We start from the raw sequence: 20,534 nt of genomic DNA, 5'->3' as shown, positions 1-20,534 counted from the left end.
ACCATCTTTGAGAATCAAACTTTTGCTACACTTCTTCAGAACCATTCTGTAAAAAAGGAAAAGGTCATACCAGACTCGAAATGTTAACTCTATTTCTCTCCAAAGATGTCACTTGCTGAGGGTCCTTTGGGTCTGTTTGGGATGGTATTTGGAGGGTCAGTGCACACTCGGTAGGCCAAATGGCTAGCTTCTGCACTGCCTGGATTTTATGATTGCCCAGTAATTGGCTAGGTTGGATTTGTCCTGCTTTTTCTGTTCAGGCCTAATTTAGGCAATTTTCCACAAAGTCAGGCAGATGCTAGCTTTGTAATTGTATCAGATCAGTTTGAGTACAGATGCAGAAAGTGCTGGAGCACAAATCATCAGCACTATTGCCAGAATATAGTTAGTCCCATAGTCACTGCTGTTTCCAGTACCTCCAGCTGTTTCATGATTCACGCAGAGTTAATTGAACTGGCTGATGACTGGCATCTAAGGTGCTGGGATCTCTTGGAAGAAGCTGAGATGGATCATCCACTGGGCACTTCTGATTGAAAATTGTTGTGAATGCTTCAGCCTGATCTTTTGCACAGATGTGCAGGGCTCCAACATGATTGAGGATGGGGATATTTGATACTCCCTCATGGCAGTGTAGCAGTGTCAATTCAAAACGTCAGCTCACCACTACCTTCAAGGGGATGGACAATAAATGCTGGCACTGTCAGTAATGCCAATGAATGAATTAAAAATAAAGATAATGTGTGTGAGTAATAATAAGAATGCAACTTGTCCAGACTGATTTTGTCTGATTCTGCTTCCTTGTGTACCAATCATATCCCACCAATGACACTTATGCCTTCAGCCATCTAGATCTCTGCTCGGAATTTCCTCTCTAAACTCGACCACCTTCTTGTCTTCTTTTAAAGAATTTCCTTCAACCCACCTCTTTAACTAAGCTTTAGAATCATCCTTCTTTGCAGCAGGATCCATTGTTTTAACTACCTGTGAAATGCCATTTTTCTCCATTATCAATAGTGTTGAATTTTAGATATTTTCTAATTGAACTGTTCAGAGATGCTATTACACATCCCTGGAGCAGGTGGGACTGGAACCTGGGCCTCTTCGTCCAGAGATGGGGATATTACCACTGCACCACAAAGTTGGATTTTAGATTATTCAATAGCACAAATCCACATATTTCATGATCCAGTCTCAAAAATCCTGTCCAAAGTGGCAACACTTAGGATATCAAACGCAGCCCAGGAAGAAGGCTGGACTGATTCTATTGACCATTCCTGAACAAAGACCGATTCTAAAAAGACAAATCAAGAGGAAAGTCTCCAGCTTTTCACCTGCCACATGGTCTAGATAAAGGTGGTAATGTGAGAACTGAACCTAACCTGCTTAAAAGACTGCAGCTGAGGCTATTCTGACCAGTAGAGTCAGAGCTTTACAGCACAGAAGGGTCTTCAGCCCACTGTGACAACACTCATCATCAAGCATCTATCTATTCACATCCCATTTCCAGCACTTGGCCCATGGTCTGTAAGCAATGGCATTTCAAGTTTTCATCTATGTCTTTTTCAATATCTTGAGGGTTTCCATCTCCACCAAATGTTTAGGCAATGAGTTTCAGATACCAATCACCCTCTTTCCTTACACTCCCTTAAATCTGCTGTACCTTAACTTAAACCTGTGCCCTCTACTTATTGACCCTTATCATAATGGTTCAAAGTGTTTTCCTTATCAATGCCCCTCAATTTTGTACACATTAGCAAGATTCACCCTGGGCCTTCACTGCCACAAAAAAAAAAACAACCCCAGCCTACCTAATATCTCTTCATTTCAGAATTGCTCCAGGCCAGGCAGCTTCCTGGTGAATCTCCTCTGCATCCCCTCCAATGCAATCACATCATCCTATAACTTGGTGACTGGAACTGGACATAGTATTCCAGCTACGTCTTAACATTATGTACAAATCCATAACTTCCTTTCTCTTGTACTCAAAGCCTTGACTAATGAAAGTAATGATTCAATATGCATTCTTGCCCAATCTGAAGAACAAATAGAGAGAGGTATGTTGTCATGGAGTCATACAGCACAGAAACAGACCCCTGGCTGACCAGGCTCCCAAACCAAAGAATCCCACTTGCCGGTGTTTGGCCCAAACTACTCCGTGCCTTTCCTATTCATGTACTTTTCCAAACGTCTTTTAAATGATTTGATTTGATTTGATTTGATTTGATTTGATTTGATTTGATTGTGGGCGGCACGGTGGCACAGTGGTTAGCACTGCTGCCTCGCAGCGCCAGAGATCCGGGTTCAATTCCCGCCTCCGGCGACTGACTGTGTGGAGTTTGCACGTTCTCCCCGTGTCTGCGTGGGTTTCCTCCGGGGACTCCGGTTTCCTCCCACAGTCCAAAGATGTGCAAGTCAGGTGAATTGGCCGTGCTAAATTGCCTGTAGTGTTAGGTAAAGGGGTAAATGTAGGGGTATGGGTGGGTTACGCTTCGGCGGGTCGGTGTGGACTTGTTGGGCCAAAGGGCCTGTTTCCACACTGTAAGTAATCTAAAAAAAAAATCTAAGTAATCTAAAAATCTAGATTACTTACAGTGTGGAAACAGGCCCTTTGGCCCAACAAGTCCATACCGACTCTCCAAAGAGCAACTCACCCAGACTCATTCCCCTACACCTAACACTAGGGGCAATTTAGCATGGCCAATTCACCTAACCTGCACATCCTTTGGACTGTGGGAGGAAACCGGAGCACCCAGAGGAAACCCACGCAGACACGGGGAGAATGTGCAAACTCCACACAGACAGTCGCCCAAGGTGGAAATTGAATCTGGGTCTCTGGCGCCGTGAGGCAGCAGTGCTAACCACTGTGCCACCGTGCCACCCACTAATGTTGTAACTATACCTATATCTACCACTTCCTCTGGCAGTTCATTCCATAAACAAACCACTCTAAAAAAATTTTGCCTTGTCCTTTTCAAAACTTTCTCCTCTTACTTTAAAAATATGCCGCCTAGTTTTGAACTCACCACCCAGGGGAAAAACCTTTCACCTTATTTATGCCCCTCACGATTTTATAAATCCTTATAAGGATAACCAACAACCTCCTACACTCCAGTGAAAAATGGTACAGCCTATCTTTATAACTAAATCTCCCATTCCCAGCAACATCCTCTTAATTTTTTTCTGTACCCTCTCCAATTTAATAATATCCTTCCTATAGCAGGGCAAACATACACAGTAATCCAGAAGAGGCCTCACCAATGTCCTGTTACAACCTCAACATGCCATGCCAACTCCTATACTCAAAAGGTCTGAGCAATGAAAGCAAGCGTGCAAGACAACTTCTTAACAAGCCTGTCTACATGAGACGCAAATTTTAAAGAATTTTGTACCTGAACCTGTAGATCTGTTATACAACATTACCCAAAGTACTACCATCAATTGTACAAGTACTGCACTTGTTTCTTTTACCAAAACGCAATACCTTGCATTTACCCAAATTAAACTCCATCTGCAGTTAAATGTGTGGTGCTGGAAAAGCACAGTAGGTCAGGTAGCATCAGAGGAGCAGGAGAATCAACATTTTGGGCATAAGCCCTTCATCAGGACACGTGCTGATCCGCGTAGAACACTGCTGGTCACAGGCCTCCAGTCTGAGAAACAACCTTCCACCACTACTGACTCCAACCATCAAGTTAATTTTGCATCTAATTATCAAGATCGCCCTGAATCCCATGTGAACTAACTTTACTAATTAGTCTACTACATAGAACCTTTTTACAGACTTTTACCTGTATGCCAGACTCTCATGTCTGTAGTTTCAAGGGCTCTCCTTACAGCATTCCTTAAACAAAGGCTCAACATTAGCCCCCCTCCAGTACTTCATCCGCATTATAGATGATACAAATATTTCGGCTAGGTACCCTGCAATTTCTTCCACAACTTCAGTAGTAATGTTTTCCTTAATCAAAATGCCACTGCCCCTTCACTCTTGCCTACCTTTGTATCCGTCCTATACCATCTAAAATCTGCAACAGTGAGCTGCCAAGTCCTGTCCTTCCCTCAGCCAAGCTTCTGTAATGTTGTCCCATTCCCATGTCGCCATACATGTCTTTAGTTCATCAGCCTTACCTGCAAGACCCCTTACATTGAAATAAATGCAGTCTAATTATTTTAAGTTACCTCATTCACTAACTTTCTCGTCTGTCTTTTCTAATTAACTTGCTCTTTTTTATATACTCATATGCCCTTCTATTTCACTGCTACTTAGGAACCCCCATCCTCACCACTAGTTTAAAGACTACAGAAATAGTCCTATCAAATCTTACCACCAGAATATTGGTCCCTTTCCAATTCAGATGAAACCCATTCCTTTTGAACAGATCTTTTCTGCCCCAGAGGAGATCCCAATGATCTAAAAATTTAAAAATCTGATTCATTGCACCATCTCTTCAGCTGTTCATTTATCTGCCCTATCGTTTTATTCCTACTCTCACTAGGGCACGGCACCAGGAGTAAACCAGAGATTTGAGGTTTGGCTTTTTAACCCTCTACCTAACCTCCTATATTCACTCTGCAAAGCCTTAACTCTTTCCCAGCTATGTCATTCTTCCTAACATGTACAACAATTTCCAAATTCTTCCTGTTCCCTTTGACAGTATACTTCAACTGTTTTGAGATGTCCTTGATTCTGGCACCAGGGAGGCAACATATTATCCGAGATTCACACTCACGGCTGCAGAGTATCCTGTCTGTGCCCTTGACTAGAGAGTCCCTTTTCAGAATTCTTTTAAATTTTGACAAATGCCCACTTAACATAAGATTCATTCTTCGTGCCCACGATCTGGCTGCCATTTCTATTTTCCACTGAGAGACTATCCCATTGTTGAGGTTTGATTCCTCACTGGATTTTAACTGGAAATATCTTGTTGATAGCATTTTGACTGCCCAAAGAAAGTCACTACATCTGTTCTTGCAGTGAGCCGGCGCTATCTTAAGCAGGTAAGGAAGTGCTCTCACACCACCTTCCTCTCCTATCAAAATGAAGCACTAATAATGGATGAATCCTTCCTGACTGAAGCAGACTGGGTGAGATCCGAACCAACCAAGAGACGGCCAGGACTTCACTGAGATCAACACCGAGACGGTTACTCCCTAACCCCATCCCAGACTGAGAAACACATCACCCCGCCTCCCCCCGGGGTCCCACTGCCGTGCAATCAGGACCAGGACAAACCCGTCAAGGAGAGACCAGGCCATCCCGCTTCAGCCGAAAAGGGACCGGTCAGCCCAGGCACAAGGTCAGCGGTTGCTCTGGCAACGGCCTGGAGCACTCCCCGCGGTTACCCTGGGAACGGCCTGGAGCGCCCCCCAAACCCCGCGGTTACCCTGGGAACGGCCTGGAGCACCCCCCAAACCCCGCGGTTACCCTGGGAACGGCTTGGAACCCCGCGGTCACCCTGGGAAAGGCCTGGCGCGACCCTTCCACCTGTCCGGTTCTCTCGGCCACACCAGACGAAGTTAAGAAATAAAGTGCGCATGCGTTTGGTTGCGCGGTTGCTCATGCGATTCCAGCAGATGCGAGTTCGCGCATGCGTCACCCATTAGCGACAATTGGTATTGAAATCTAATGTGTTCCTTTTGTAAAACAAAGTGCTTTCTCTTCATAACTGTCTAGTTATGCATTTAACTTACACTGTTTGTGCTTGCTTATGTATTTGATGAGTACTGTATATTGAGTGAAATGCTTCAGGTGCATTGACTTGATTGGCAAAGTTAAAAATCACACAGCACCAGGGTTATAGTTCAACAGATTTATTTGGAGCACTGCTCCTTCATCAAGAATCTAGTGGGGCAAGATCCAGTGCGTCCATCACTGACACTCAGTAGCAGCAGTGGGATCCTCTTCGGAGGGTCAGTATAGATCGATGGGTCGATTGGCCTCTATCTGCACTGCAGAGATTCTATGAGCCTAGAAGGACAAGTTTAGTAGGTAGATGGGAACACCACCACCTGAAAGTCCCCCTCCAAGCTACTCACTATTCTGATTGGGAAATATATCACCATTCCTACACTGTGGCTGGGTCAAAATCCTGGAATTCCCTCCCGAAAGACATTGTGGATCCACACAAATGGACTGCGGGGGTTTGTGTAACTCATCACTACTTTCTCAAGGGAACTAACGATGGGCAACAAATGCTGCCCACTCAGCGACACCCACGTCCCATAAATGAATGAAACATTGTGTTCAATGATTTCTGAAAATAGTGCAACGATAGTTCCTTTACAGTGAATATTTCTGATAAGGGTCTTTCAATTAGAACTGGGATTGTCAACATAAAGAGTAAGGAGAAAGTGAGGACTGCAGATGCTGGAGATCAGAGCTGAAAAATGTGTTGCTGGAAAAGCGCAGCAGGTCAGGCAGCATCCAAGGTGCCTGAAGAAGGGCTTATGCCCGAAACGTCGATTCTCCGGCTCCTTTGATGCTGCCTGACCTGCTGCATTTTCCAGCAACACATTTTTCAACATAAACAGTAACTCTACTCTAAAGCATCTTTTGCTATAAATTCTGTGTCTTATGATCCTGCTCCACAACCACCTGATGAAGAAGCAGCGCTCCGAAAGCTAGTGTTTCCAAATAAACCTGTTGGACTATAACCTGGTGTTGTGTGATTTTTAACTTTGTCCATCCCAGTGGAACACTAGCACCTCCACATCATCTAAAGAATGCAATTGTGTTTACTATTCAGCGATATTTGATACAATGAATATTAAGGTAAATTGAATGAAATGTACTTTAGAAGGATTTATTACAAAGAGCGCAGTGTTGACTGGTGTTTGTGTTTTCTTTCCGTTCAGCCCCAAGAGGAACGTCACGGAGGGAAAGCTGTTCTTCAACCGGAATGTAAACGGCGACGGACACTTCCGCTCATGGAACTGCCATGTGGAGTTATGTTAAATGTCTGATGAGAAGGTAGAAAGGCTGCTTTTATCATCATCATATTTGAAAAAAATACAAAGATGGCGAAGAAACGGAAGAGAAGTGACTCCGAGGCAGCTGCGGATGAGAGTGAAACTGCCAAGACACCGGCCATGGAGTTCACAGGGACTCAGTTTAAAAGCATGTTACAAAGCCCTGAGACAGTGCAGAAAGGTGAGTACTGGGCTGTGGCGAATAATCAAACCTTTCCTCAGTCTAAGTGATGAGAATTTATATCTCACAAGCCACTGCAAAAGTGAAACACTTGCTATTTTGGGTATTCCTAAAATGTTTCATTCTTTCTCTGTCATTATTCATTTATACAATATACATGGTGAAGTATTGATATTGATATTGATATTCAGCAATTTGTCAACACTCGCATTGTGGAAAGATCATGGTAATCATATGTATCTGCTGCCCTGTCCTTCTACATGGCTGAGATTATCAGTTAGCAGTCTTGACGAGTTACTGCAATGTATCATGTAGAACTATACTCTGTTGTCAGTGTGCAGTGTTCATGATGGAGGGAGTTAATACTGAAAGTGGTGGGTGGGTTGCCAATAAAATGGTCTTTGTCCTGGATGATGTCAAGTTACTTGAGTGTTATTGGAGCTGCACCATATATACAAGTGGGAAGTATTCTATCACACTGCTGAATTGTACCTTCCAAGAGGTGGAAAGGTATGGGAGAGAATATTTTGTTTTTTAACTAATTATTGTACTTTGTATCTATACCCTCCCATTCTAGATTTTTTTATAAGAAGGAACACTTTCTTTCTACTTGCTCTCTCCAGAACTCTCATGATATTGAATATATCAATCAGATCTTATATCAACAGAATCTCAATTTGGAGATGGTGGTGTTGGACAGGGGTGTACAAATATAAAAATCACACAACACCAGGTTATAGTCCAACAGGTTTAATTGGAAGCACTAGCTTTCGGAGCGCCGGTCCTTCATCAAGTAGTTGTGGAGGACACAATTGTAAGGCACAGAATTTATAGCAAAGATTTACAGTCTGATATAACTGAAATTATACATTGAAAAATACCTTGATTGTCTGTTGAGTCTTTCATCTGTTCGAATACCATGATAGTTTCACTTCTTTAATGTGTAAATCACAAAACTTTTGTTTAAAAGTTGCATTCTCAGGTTAACTGTAACAATTGGTGTTAGCTAGATAATATGTTGAAGGTGTTAGCCCCCTGTGTTCTCTGTCTATGCCATGATGTCTAGATTGATTCTAACCTAAAAAGTGAGATAACAGAGTTTTACATGAATTCATGCAGTTTTTGAGCAAAGTACAATATAACTCTGCAAGTACAAATTCACCCCACAAAATATATGCGTGTCTGGGTTGGGGGATTGTGAATGTGAGAGAGAGTGTATGTGAGTGTCTTAAGTCTCTGAGGGGGTGCATGTGAGAGTGTGGGAGTGTGTGTGTCTGGGGTTTGTGAGTGTTTGTGAGAGAGAGTGTATATGTGTGTGCGTGAGTGTAGAGTGTCTCAGTCTCTGAGAGGATGTGTGTGTGTGCAGGTAGGTAGGAGTGTCTGTGTGTGTATAGTGCAATGGTGGTCACCTGTAGTGTGACATGAACCCAAGGTCCCAGTTGAGGCCCTCCCTATGGGTATGGAACTTAGCTATCAGCCTCTGCTCAGCCACTTCGCTGCTGCCTGGCTTGAAGTCCGCCTTGGAGAATGGTCACCCGAAGGTCCGACGTTGAATGTCCTGGACCGCTGAAGTGTTCCCCAACTGGGAGAGAACCCTCCTGTCTGTTGATTGTTGTGCGGTGCACATTCATCCGTTGCCGTCGCCTTTGCTCGGTTTCTCCAATGTACCATGCCTCTGGGCATCCTTGCCTGCAACGTATAAGGTAGATAATATTGGCTAAGTCACATGAGTACCTGCCATATACATGGTGGGAGGTGTCCCCACGTATAATGGTGGCATCCATGTCCACACTCTGACAAGTCTTGCAGCGCTTACCATGACAGGGTTTAATGGAGTTGTCCTGAAAGCCGGGCAGCTTGCTATGAACAATGATCTGTTTGAGGTTTGGCGGTTGTTTAAAGGCAAGCAGTGGAAGTGTGGGCAAGGTCTTGGTGAGGTGCTAATCCTCATTGATAATGTATTGCAGGTCACAAAGAACTTGGCGTGGTTTTTCAGCTCCTGGGAAGTACTGAACAACGAATAGTACACTGTTGGTTGCAGCACATGTCTGTCTCCTGAGGAGGAGAAAGTGAGGTCTGCAGATGCTGGAGATCAGAGATGGAAATGTGTTGCTGGAAAAACGCAGCAGGTCAGGCAGCATCTAGGGAACAGGAGAATCAACGTTTCAGGCATTAGCCCTTCTTCAGGAATGAGGAAAGTTGGTCCAGCAGGCTAAGATAAAAGATAGGGAGGAGGGACTTGGGGGAGGGGTGTCGGAAATGTGATAGGTGGAAAGAGGTCAAGGTGAGGGTGATAGGTCAGACTGGGGTGGGGGCGGAGAGGTCGGGAAGAAGATTGCAGGTTAGGAAGGCGGTGCTGAATTTGATGGATTTGACTGAGACAGGCTGGGGGGAGGGGAAATGAGGAAACTGGTGAAATCTGAGTTCATCCCTTGTGGTTGGAGGGTTCCTAGCCGGAAGATGAGGCGTTCTTCCTCCAACCGTCGTTTCGCTGTGGTCTGACGATGGAGGAGTCCAAAGACCTGCATATCCTTGGTGGAGTGGGAGGGGGAATTGAAATGTTGAGCTACAGGGTGGTTGGGTTGGTTGGTCCGGGTGTCCCAGAGGTGTTCTCTGAAACGCTCCGCAAGTAGGCGGCCTGTCTCCCCAATATAGAGGAGGCCACATCGGGTGCAAAGGATGCAATAGATGATATGTGTGGAGGTACAGGTGAATCTGTGGCGGATATGGAAGTTTCCTTTGGGGCCTTGGAGGGAGGTGAGGGGGGAGGTGTGGGCGCAAGTCTTGCACCTCCTGCGGTTGCAGGGGAAGGTGCCGGGAGTGGAGGTTGGGTTGGTGGGGGGTGTGGATCTGACAAGGGAGTCACGGAGGGAGTGGTCTTTACGGAATGCTGATAGGGGAGGGGAGGGAAATATATCCTTGGTGGTGGGGTCCGTTTGGAGGTGGCGAAAATGACGGCGGATGATGCGCTGTACATGGAGGTTAGTGGGGTGGTAGGTGAGGACCAGTGGGGTTCTGTCCTGGTGGCGGTTGGAGGGGCGGGGTTCAAGGGCGGAGGATCGGGAAGTGGAAGAGATGCGGTGGAGGGCATCGTCGACCACGTCGTGGGGGAAATTGCGGTCCTTGAAGAAGGAGGCCATCTGGGATGTGCGTTTTTGGAACTGGTCCTCCTGGGAGCAGATGCGGCGGAGTCGAAGGAATTGGGAGAATGGGATGGCGTTTTTACAGGGGGCAGGATGGGAGGAGGTGTAGTCCAGGTAGCTGTGGGAGTCGGTCGGTTTGTAGTAGATGTCCGTGTTGATTCGGTCGCCTGAGATAGAAATAGAAAGGTCGAGGAAGGGGAGGGAGGAATCTGAGACTGTCCAGGTGAATTTGAGGTCGGGGTGGAAGGTGTCTCCTGAGGAGGTCATTACAATTCCTTGCTGTGGCACGTCGGAACTGGTGGTCGATGAGTTGAGCATCATACCCTTTCTAATGAGGGCGTTCATGAGTACTTCCAGGTGCCTGTCACGTTCCTCCTCATCTGTGCAGATCCGGTGTACGCATATGGCTTGTCCATAGGGGATGGCTGTTTTAATATGTTTTGGGTGGAAGCTGGAGAAGTGTAGTATTGTGAGGTTGTCTGTGGGTTTGCGGTAGTGTGGTGCTGAGGTGTCCGTCCTTGATGGAGACGCATGTGTCCAAGAATGAGACAGATAGTCAAGAGTAGTCTATGGTGAGTTTGATAGTAGGATGAAACTTGTTGATATCACTGTGTAGTTTTATCAGTGACTCCTCGCCATGGGTCTAGAGGAAGAAAATGTCATCAATGTACCTGGTGTATAATGTTGGTTGGAGATCCTGCGTAGAGAAGACATATTGTTCGAACCTGTGCATGAAGATGTTGCCATATTGAGGTGCAAATTTGGTCCCCATGGCTGTTCCATGTGTCTGGATGAAGAACTGGTTGTCAAAGGTGAAGACGTTGAGATCGAGGATAAAGCGGATGAATTGTAGGCTGGTGTTTGGAGATTGGTAGTTGTTGGTGCTGAGTACTGAGGCTGTTGTCGCGATGCCATCATTATGGGGGCTGCTGGTGTAGAGTGCTGAAACATCCATTGTGACGAGGAATGTTCCTGGTTCGATTGGTCTGTGGATACTGAGTTTCTGTAAGAAATCCTTAGTGTCGTGACAGAAGCTGGGGATCCCCTGTGCAATAGGTTTCAAGGTGCCTTCACCATAGCTGGAGAGTTTCACACATGGGGTCCCATTGCCTGATACGATGGGACGTCCTGGTCTGTAGGCTTTGTGTATCTTTGGAAGGCAGTAGAAAGCGCCTACGCGAGAAGTAGGTCGGATGTGGACGTGTAGGGAACTCTGAAGGACTGGATCCAAAGTCCTGATTAATGTGCTTAATTCACGGGTGTGTTCTTTGGTTGGATCAGCCGGTAGTTGCCTGTAGTGTTCCTGGTTGTTCAGTTGTCAGTACACTTCCTTGCAGTAATCTGTTCTATTCTGAATGACAATGGCTTCTCCTTTATCTACTGGTTTGGTGGAAAGAATGGAGTGGGGGAGTCCAGAACTAGAGGGTGTAGGTTTAGGGTGAGAGAGGGAAAGATTTGAAAGGGACCTATGGGGCAATCTTTTCACATGCGTGTATGGAATGAGCTACCAGAGGAAGTGGTGGCGGCTGGGACGATTACAACATTTTAAAAGGCATCTGGATGGGTATAAAAACAGGAAATGTTTAGATGGATATGGGCCAAGTGCTGACAAATGGGATTAGATTAGTTGGGACATCTGGTCAGCATGGACGAGTGAGACCAAGGAGTCTCTTTCTGTGCTGTATATCTCTATGACTATGACTATCTCTGTTTTAACTATACTCAATGACCTGGCCTCCACAGCCTTCTGTGGCAATGAATTCCACACTCTCACCACTCTCTGGCTAAAGATGTTTCTATGCATTCTCAAGGGTCTTCCCTTTACTGTGCCATCTGGTCCTTGTCTCTCTGCCAATGGAAACATCTTCTCAATGTCCACAGTGTCCAGACCATTCATTATTCTGTAAGTTTCAATCAGATCCCCCTCATCCTTCTAAACTCCATCAAGTAGAGTCATAGAGATGTACAGCATGGAAACAGACCCTTCGGTCCAACTTGTCCATGCCGACCAGATATCAGTTTTTCATATGTTAAGCCTTTAATTACTGGGATCATTCTCATGAACCTCCTCTGGACCCTCTCCAAGGCCAGTACAACTTTCCTGAGGTATGGGGCCCAAAATTGCTCTCAAAACTCTAAATGTGGTCTGACTAGGGCTTTTAAGAACCTCAAAAGTACATGCCTGCTTTTATATTCTAGTCCTTTTGAGATGAATGACAACATTGAACTTGCCTTCCGAACTACCAATTCAACCTGCAAGTTTACTGTAAGAAAAACCCGGGCTAGGATTTCCAAGATCACATGCACCTCAGATTTCTGAATTTTCTCCTCATTTAAAAAATAGTCCATGCCTCTATTCTTCCTACCAAAGTGCATGATATCGCACTTTCCCACATTGTATTTCATCTGCCACTTCTTTGCCTACTCTCCTAACCTGTCTAAATCTTTCTGTAGCCTCCCCACCTGCTCAATACTACCTGCCCCTCCACCTATCTTTGTAGAGCAGTAGGTCAGCAAATGGAGTGCTTGAAGAGAAGAGAGGGGCTAAGTCAAGTACTATAAGAAAGAACAGGCAGGGCCAGGTTAATGGACATTAGAGGTCTGAAGTGTCTGAAATATTTAATGCAACAAGTATAACAAGTACATGGGACTGCGATGTAGCCATTACAGAAACTTGATTGAGGGAAGGACAAAACCTGGCTCCAGAGTTTGGATGTTTCAGACATGATAGAGAGGGATTTAAAAGAGGTGGAAGATGCCTTCTTCACTTTGCTATCTACCTGCGACTCCACTTTCAAGGAGCTATGAACCTGCACTCCAAGGTCTCTTTGTTCAGCAACACTCCCTAGGACCTTACCATTAAGTGTCTAAGTCCTGCCAAGATTTGCTTTCCCAAAATGCAGCACCTCGCATTTACCTAAATTAAACTCCATCTGCCACTTCTCAGCCCATTGTAATCTGAGGTAACCTTCTTCGCTGTCCACTACACCTCCAATTTTGGTGTCATCTGCAAACTTACGAACTATACTTCTTACGCTCACATCCAAATCATTTATATAAATGATGAAAAGTAGTGCACCCAGCACCGATCCTTGTGGCACTCTACTGGTCATAGGCCTCCAGTCTCTGTCTCCTACTTTTTGAGCCAGTTCTGTATCCAAATGGCTAGTTCTCCCTGTATTCCATGAGTGGATGATAGTAAATTTAGAAAGGGACTCGTCGAAACTCTGAGGCGTTTTACTATCAAGGAGGAGGATGTGTTGGATGTCTTTGAAAAACATTAAAGTATATAAGTCCTCAGGGCCTGTTGGAGGCAAGAGAGGAGATTGCTGAGACATTGACACAGATCTTTGTATATTTTTTAGCCAGAGGAAGGATCTCCGAAGACTGGAGAATAGCTAATGTCCTTCCTTTGCTCAAGAAAGGCAACTGGGATAACCCAGAAAATCATAGGCCTTTGAGCCTCACATTAATGGTAGGGAAATTATTGAAGAAGATTCTTAGAGGCAAAATTTACTTGCATTTGGAGAAGAATGGACTTATCAGGGATAATCAGTTTGGCTTTATGCAGGGGAGGTTTTGTTTCACATACTTGATTGAGTTTTTTAAGCAAGTGCCAAAAATGATTGATGAGGGCAGTGGATGTTATTTACATGGGCTATACTAAAGCATTTGACAAGCTCCTTCATGATAAATTGGTCCAAAAGGTTAAAACACATGGAATTCATGGTCAGTTGGCAAGTTGGATTCAAAATTGACTCAGTGATAGTTCTTGCAGAAGAATCATGGGTCAGGCTGAAATATGGCCTTGACGCAGAATCATAGAATGTGGCAGAAATATTTTGATTAGGGAAGGCAGTTTGAACATCTTGGTAGATCTTTTCTGAAACCTTGCCATTTAATAATATCCTTCCGATAGTAGGATGACCAGAACTGTACACAGTGCTCCAAAACTGGCGTCATTGACGTCCTGTACAACCTCAACATGAAATCCAACTCCTATACTCAATGGTCTGAGCAATTAAGGCAAACATGCTAAATGCCTTTTTAGCCACCTGTTTTCCTGTGACGCAACTTTCAAAGAAATGTGTACCTGAATTCCTACGTGTCTCTGTTCGACAACACTATCCAGGGCCCTACCATTAACCGTATAAGTCCAAAATGCATTATCTAGCATTTATGCAAATTAAACTCTATCTGCCACTCCTCAGCCCATTGGCCTAATTGATCAAGATCCCTTTGTAATTTTAGGCAACATTCTTCACTGTCCACTATATCACCAATTTTGGTGTCATCTGCAAACTTAATAATCATGCCTCCTAAATTCTTATCCAAATCAGTTATTGAGAAAGAGGAAATACAAAGTGAACAATTATTTGAAGAAATCACTTTTACTTTGTCAGGTCAATATTATTTAGTTGGAATGAAAATTTTATAGTGACCTCTATAAACTCCTCCATCCGTGATATGATCAGTGTGCCAGCTGTAATGGGAAGATCACTGTCTGAAACTAATAACAAATAATATAAATAGACATAAAGCAAAGAACTGCAGATGCTAGAGATCTAAAACATACAAAAACAGAAATTGCTGGACAAACTCAGCTGGTTCTGGCAACATCTGTAGAGAGAAAACAGAGTTAATTTTTCAAAACCAGTGTTTAGTTCTGAAGAAAGCTCACTGGACTCAGTATTAGCTCTATTTTCCCTCTACAGATGCTGCTGCATCTGCTGAGTTTCTCCAGTAATTTCTGCTTTAGTATGTACTATAAATAGATAATTGGCTTATCAGTATCTGAGCAAAACCAAAAGGAGTCTGGATCTGAAACATAAGCCTTTGTGAACACCATAAAGGAAGAATTGACACCCAGAAGACTTGTAATTCCACCACTATTTCTTTTTAGTTGTGATTTTTGTATTTCATTATGAACACTGTACTTGTGCGATAGATTGTTACACTGAAACTCCATTTATGTTTCTTGCAGGCTTAACAATCTTTATTGCTATAGCCAAGAAATTGCCGTGTCCTGAATTGTATGATGTTGTAAATGGGTACATTAAGATTTCGGCTGAATGTACAGAAATCTTCAAGCTTCTTGATGGAGGGGGACGACCAGAAACTGAGGTGAATGCAGTTGATGTTCAATGTGAAAAGTAATGTTTTATTTGCTGCAATCAAATTTATTTACTCTTTTCAGTCTTGTCACTAGCAAAGTTTGAGCATGTGAAATATTCATGCTGTCCTCCCTTGAATTATGAAAAATATGCAACAGTCAGTTATGGATTTTGGGGGTGGGGGGAGCAGTGAGTGGAGAAATGTAATAAAATAGGGTGGGTAAAAGAGGTGAGCATGTCAGGTCTCCCCTGTTCAGCTTTCTAGCCACCCAGGCATTTTCCCAACAATGTATTGGGTTGGAGAGTTTGCCTGCTTATATGAGGCTGGGGCCATTGTCGTCATAAATAGAAATAGAATAGAATCCCTGCAGGGCATTCAGGCCGTTCAGCCCATTGAGTACACACTAACCTTCAGAAGAGGATCCCACCCAGACCTACACCCATACCCCATATTTCCCATGGTTAACCCACCTAGCCTGCACATCCTTGGACACTATGGGCAATTTAGCATGGCCAATCCACCTAATCTGTAAATCTTTGGACTGTGGGAAGAAACCGGAGCACTTGGAGGAAACCCACGCAGACATTGAGAGAATGTGCAAACTCCACATAGGTAGTCACCCAGAATCGAGCCAAGGCAGCCGTGCTAACCACTGAGCCACCATGCCACTGAAGAACTATTTAATCACAGGTGACTTTCTGGTGTGTGGAGAAGATGCCAATTGGTTGGAAGTAACCTCCATGAAACAGGATAGGGCAGGTAGAAGGCATGTCCATTGATTCAATAAAGGAACTGTATGCATGGGAAGACAGCCCCCATTACCTCAGTACTCTCCCTGACAGGTAACTTCGGGGGCAATAAACTTGCCCCACCCTTCACCAGTGGAAAATATTCCTGCGATCAAGCACCAATTTGATGCTTCACTGCTGTCGTATGAGCTTTTTGTCCAATTAGGTGCCTCACCATTGAAGTCCTGCCTCACCTGAGGCTGTTAGTCAGCCACAGGCAGGTAGCCTCAGGGAGCGGAGGTACATTGCTGGAGATCTAGACTGCGTAACCATGAAGAGTACCACCTGCTGGCAGACTTTCAGAAGCCATCCCTGGCCCCAAAAACCCCTAAATTCTGGACTTTAAAAGGCTCCCCTCCCCACCAACCAATCAACCAGACAGATTTTCTTGTTTTCTCATCAGAAATGTAGTCATGTTTCTAGCCTGCTGGGAAGACAGATACTTGGGCAAGTGATGTGTTGAGCCATTTATTGAAAACTGAATGGCGTTAATTAGTGATGGTTTGAGGAGGTCAGCCATGGAACCTCTCGCCCAGATCTTAATTGTTGAGGTGGTGGGAAGTGGATCAGCACCTCCCCACTCCGACCCACTAGATTATTTATCTTTCTCAGCAATATCCGGGGGAGTAAAATCACACCCGTGACGAGAGTGGGATTGAAAATATGACAGGTGAATGCAGACACTGTTTCTGATTGACCAGAGTTCTTCTGCAGGGAAATCAGTCAAGCTGTCAATCTCTTCACTGTCGGGGAGAGCACATCTTTGTATCATCTGGTAAAAAACTGTTAACTGGCCTTGTTTCCCACCTTGTACTTCCTAATGCTAAAAATAATTTGAAAGTATTCATTTCGTTCTGACTTCATCTGGCCTGGAGTTGGAGGCTGACAACCATCTTCCAAGAAGCGTGTTTTGATGCCATTTGATTTTGACGCTTTAAAGGCCAAGCTAGCTGAAATATACTAAACCTTGGCTGCTCAGACACCCTTCTGTTTGTCACAAAACAGTAATTGAACCCAACTTGTTGCAGAAGTGGCTTGAGTAAACCACTCATCCAACATTTTAAAATATATCGCCATAATTTCCATCCTGAAACTTCTGAAAGGAAAAAATATAATCATAGCGAACTGATTTATTTTGTTGAATTTTTCCCTCAGATGATTCTGATTTTCCAAGCATTGGAGGCCATTTTGCTGAGGACTGCTAGTGACCTTGCACATTTTAGTGCAGTAGGGATACACATAGTGAAGACGTTGCTGCATAATTACATAAAGTTAATCTACACAGGACTCTACTCAGCAAATCACAGGTCAGTATTACAGAGAGAGCTGACAGATGTGAATAAAGGAGTTGATCTGGCAATATTTATATCTATTAGCTATAGATAATCTCAAAATGCAGAAACAAATTGAGTGCATCATTATGTATGCTCTAACTTTTATGTTTCTCTCCAGCTGATCTATTGCATTCATTTTTGATACAATGCTTAAAAAGAAAGAGCTTGCTTTTACATAGACTCAAAGTTCTCAAAACCCCAAAGCACATTAGAGCTCGTGTATTAATTTTAAGTGCAATTAATGTTGGTTTGGGGTTGAATTTGCCAGCTGATTGTATGCTGAAGCCTCACAAACAAAGTGTGAGTGAAATTAATCTGCCATTGACCAGGATAAAGGACAATTTTCCATTCTGTCCTGAAAAATAGAATCTAAACAGCTCAAGTAGGCCTTGCTTTAAAACCTGATTTCTATCACAGCACCTATAGCATTACAGCACTCCTCAGTATGGTACTGAATTGTTAAACTGAGTTACATGTTCAAATCCATGAGAGGAACTTAAACTTACAACCTTTTGACTTAAAAGTATCATGCAGATAAGTTGATATGTCCAAACGAAATGCATAGGAAAATACAAGTATTCTATAATTGAATATTAACTGAGTCCTGAAAGAGAAATTTTAAAACGCGTGTAAACTATGGAAATTAAAATCAGAAAGTACTGAAACTACACTTCTGAGAAGGGATGACAAGATCTTTTTAAATTAGGTTAGATTCCCTACAGTATGGAAACAGGCCATTTGGCCCACCAATTTCACACCGACCCTCCAAAGAGTAACCCACCCAGACTCATTCCTGTACCCTATATTTACCCCTGACTAATGCACCTAACACTATGGGCAATTTAGCATGGCCAATTCACCTGACCTGCACATCTTTGGATTGTGGGAGGAAACAGGAGCATCTGGAGTAAACCCACGCAGACACTGGGAGAATGTGCAAACTCCACACAGATAGTCAGTCGCCTGAGGTAGGAATTGAACCTGGGTTCCTGGCGCTGTGAGGCAGCAGTTCGAACCACTGAGCCACCGTACCACCCAAAACAACCAAATACGCCTTTACTTTCTAGTGAGTTTTTGTGATCCAGAATGCATTCCTATTGGGCTGACAGAGGCATATAGGTCTCATTGTTGTCCTTGTATACTGCAAAATATTTTGATATGCAGGTATCTGAAAAGAGACAACAGATCATCATTTTATGGACAGGCTATTTGCTAGAACTCAAAGGAAGATTGTTAGGGGTGGCATGGTGGCTCAGTGATTGCCACTGCTGCCTTACAGTGCCAGGAACCCGGGTTCAATTCCAGTCTTGGGTGATTGTGTTGAGTTTGCGCAATCTCCCCGTGTCTGCATGGGTTTCCTCCAGGTGCTCCGGTTTCTTTCCACAGTCCAAAATATGCAAGTTAAATGGATTGACAATGCTAAATTATCGATAGTGTACAAATTGGTGGATTAGCCATGGGAAATGCAAGACTACAGGGAAAGGATAGAGGAGTGGGTCTGGGTGGACCACTCTTCGAAGGCTCAATATGGACTTGATGGCTCGAATGGTTTGCTTCCACACTTCAGGATCCTGTGATTAGATAAGAACGTTGTCAAGATTAACCAGACCTAAAATATGTTACCTTTGTATCCACATCCCATGAAAGAACTTAAGCAAAGTTGATCTTTCTCTGCACCATCTCTGTAGCTGTAACACTATATTTTGATGTCTGTTCTATTGCCCTGATGAACTAATGTGCAGTATAAAAACCTCCCACTTCCCTTTACCTGTGAATAGCCTCCCCAATCAACTTTTGAAAGTTCCTGTCTAATACCAACAAAATTGGCCATACTCCAATTTAGAACTTTAACTATTTGACCAATTATGATCACTTGCTGCAATGTGCACCTCACTGACACCTCAGTCACTTGCCCTGCTTTATTTTCCAACAAAAGGTCAAGTATTACTCCTTCTCTGGTAGGTATGTTCACATTTTGAATAAGAAAGGTTTTTTGTACGCACAAATTTTTCTCCATCCAAGCCCTTAACAGCACAATAGTCCTAGTCTACATTTGGTAAAATAAAATCTCCTATCATTACAACACTAGTTTTCTTACAAATATCTGAGATCTCCTTACACATTTGCATCTCAATTTCCCGCTGACTGTTTGGTGGAGCTACAATACAATCTAAACTAGGTGATTGTCCCTTTCTTATTTCTATGTTTCACCCATATAACTTCATTGGATGATCTCCCCTGAATATCATCCTAAGTACAGCTGTAATGTTCTCCCTGTCCAAAGATGCCAATATATGTGTATAAAAGTTCATTTTCTGATTCCTGAGCTGTGTAAAATCTCTGCAATATCATGAAACATTTTTTTTAATTTTAGATTTAATTTTGTTACTGAGGAACACATTTGGAGCTATACAACATCATGGTGTAGTATCAGGGTTACAGTTTGATATTTATGATAATGTTGACAGCAGTTTCAATTGATGAATTTAGAATAGTCACACATGTAATATATTCAGACAGCACTAAGTTGTACTGCCTTAGTTGTGGTTTGAAGTTTAACATTTGAAAAATACATTTCAATAAAAAGTAAATGCAGTGACAGTGCATTTGTTGCAAAACAAGTAAAGTGTATTTTCAGATTCTCAACATTTATTTTGTTTTTTTCTTCTTGTTATTAGGTATACCCGAGTGTGCTTTTGTTTGATGTCTGCAATGGTGAGCCAGGGTCCCAGTGCTGCTCGGGACTTCTTGAGCCTCTTTGATTTCAACAACAAAAAGCTGCCAAACCTATTGAAAAGTAGAGATAAACAGGTAATTGCTTCATTCTCTAATGGTTTAGTCTGTACTTAAAACCACATTTCGATATTCATAATAATGATTGTGTTCAATATTGGGTAAAATATTTCTTTATTTTTTACTGATTCGGATAGAGTCTGGGAACAGAGCTGCTAATCTAATCAATATCTGGGTCTTTAGTATGTGACATATTATCTTGCGTTAAGGA

The 20,534-nt window shown here is 43.4% G+C and overlaps 1 protein-coding gene across 2 annotated transcripts in view; it reads left to right on the top strand.

Moving 5' to 3' along the window:
* The first annotated feature begins 6,875 nt into the window (after positions 1–6,875).
* The window catches only part of urb1 (URB1 ribosome biogenesis homolog), a 127,334-nt gene continuing 113,675 nt past the window's right edge, over positions 6,876–20,534 (top strand). Inside the window, exons 1-4 of one of the 2 annotated variants that reach the window (XM_043701201.2) lie at positions 6,876–7,150; positions 15,278–15,417; positions 17,352–17,503; positions 20,209–20,341. In XM_043701201.2, the coding sequence (XP_043557136.2) occupies positions 7,018–7,150; positions 15,278–15,417; positions 17,352–17,503; positions 20,209–20,341 (558 nt within the window). In that variant the 5' untranslated portion in view covers positions 6,876–7,017. The remainder of the gene's footprint in view (positions 7,151–15,277; positions 15,418–17,351; positions 17,504–20,208; positions 20,342–20,534) is intronic. The other variant, XM_043701199.2, reaches the window with a different exon arrangement.

The sequence above is a fragment of the Chiloscyllium plagiosum genome, unplaced genomic scaffold (genome assembly GCF_037043375.1).
Source record: "Chiloscyllium plagiosum isolate Xiang-an unplaced genomic scaffold, Cpla_swu_hap1 HiC_scaffold_12, whole genome shotgun sequence".
Classification (NCBI taxonomy): domain Eukaryota; kingdom Metazoa; phylum Chordata; class Chondrichthyes; order Orectolobiformes; family Hemiscylliidae; genus Chiloscyllium; species Chiloscyllium plagiosum.
Note: the sequence above shows the minus strand (reverse complement) of the source record. Positions and strands in the feature narration are given on the sequence as shown.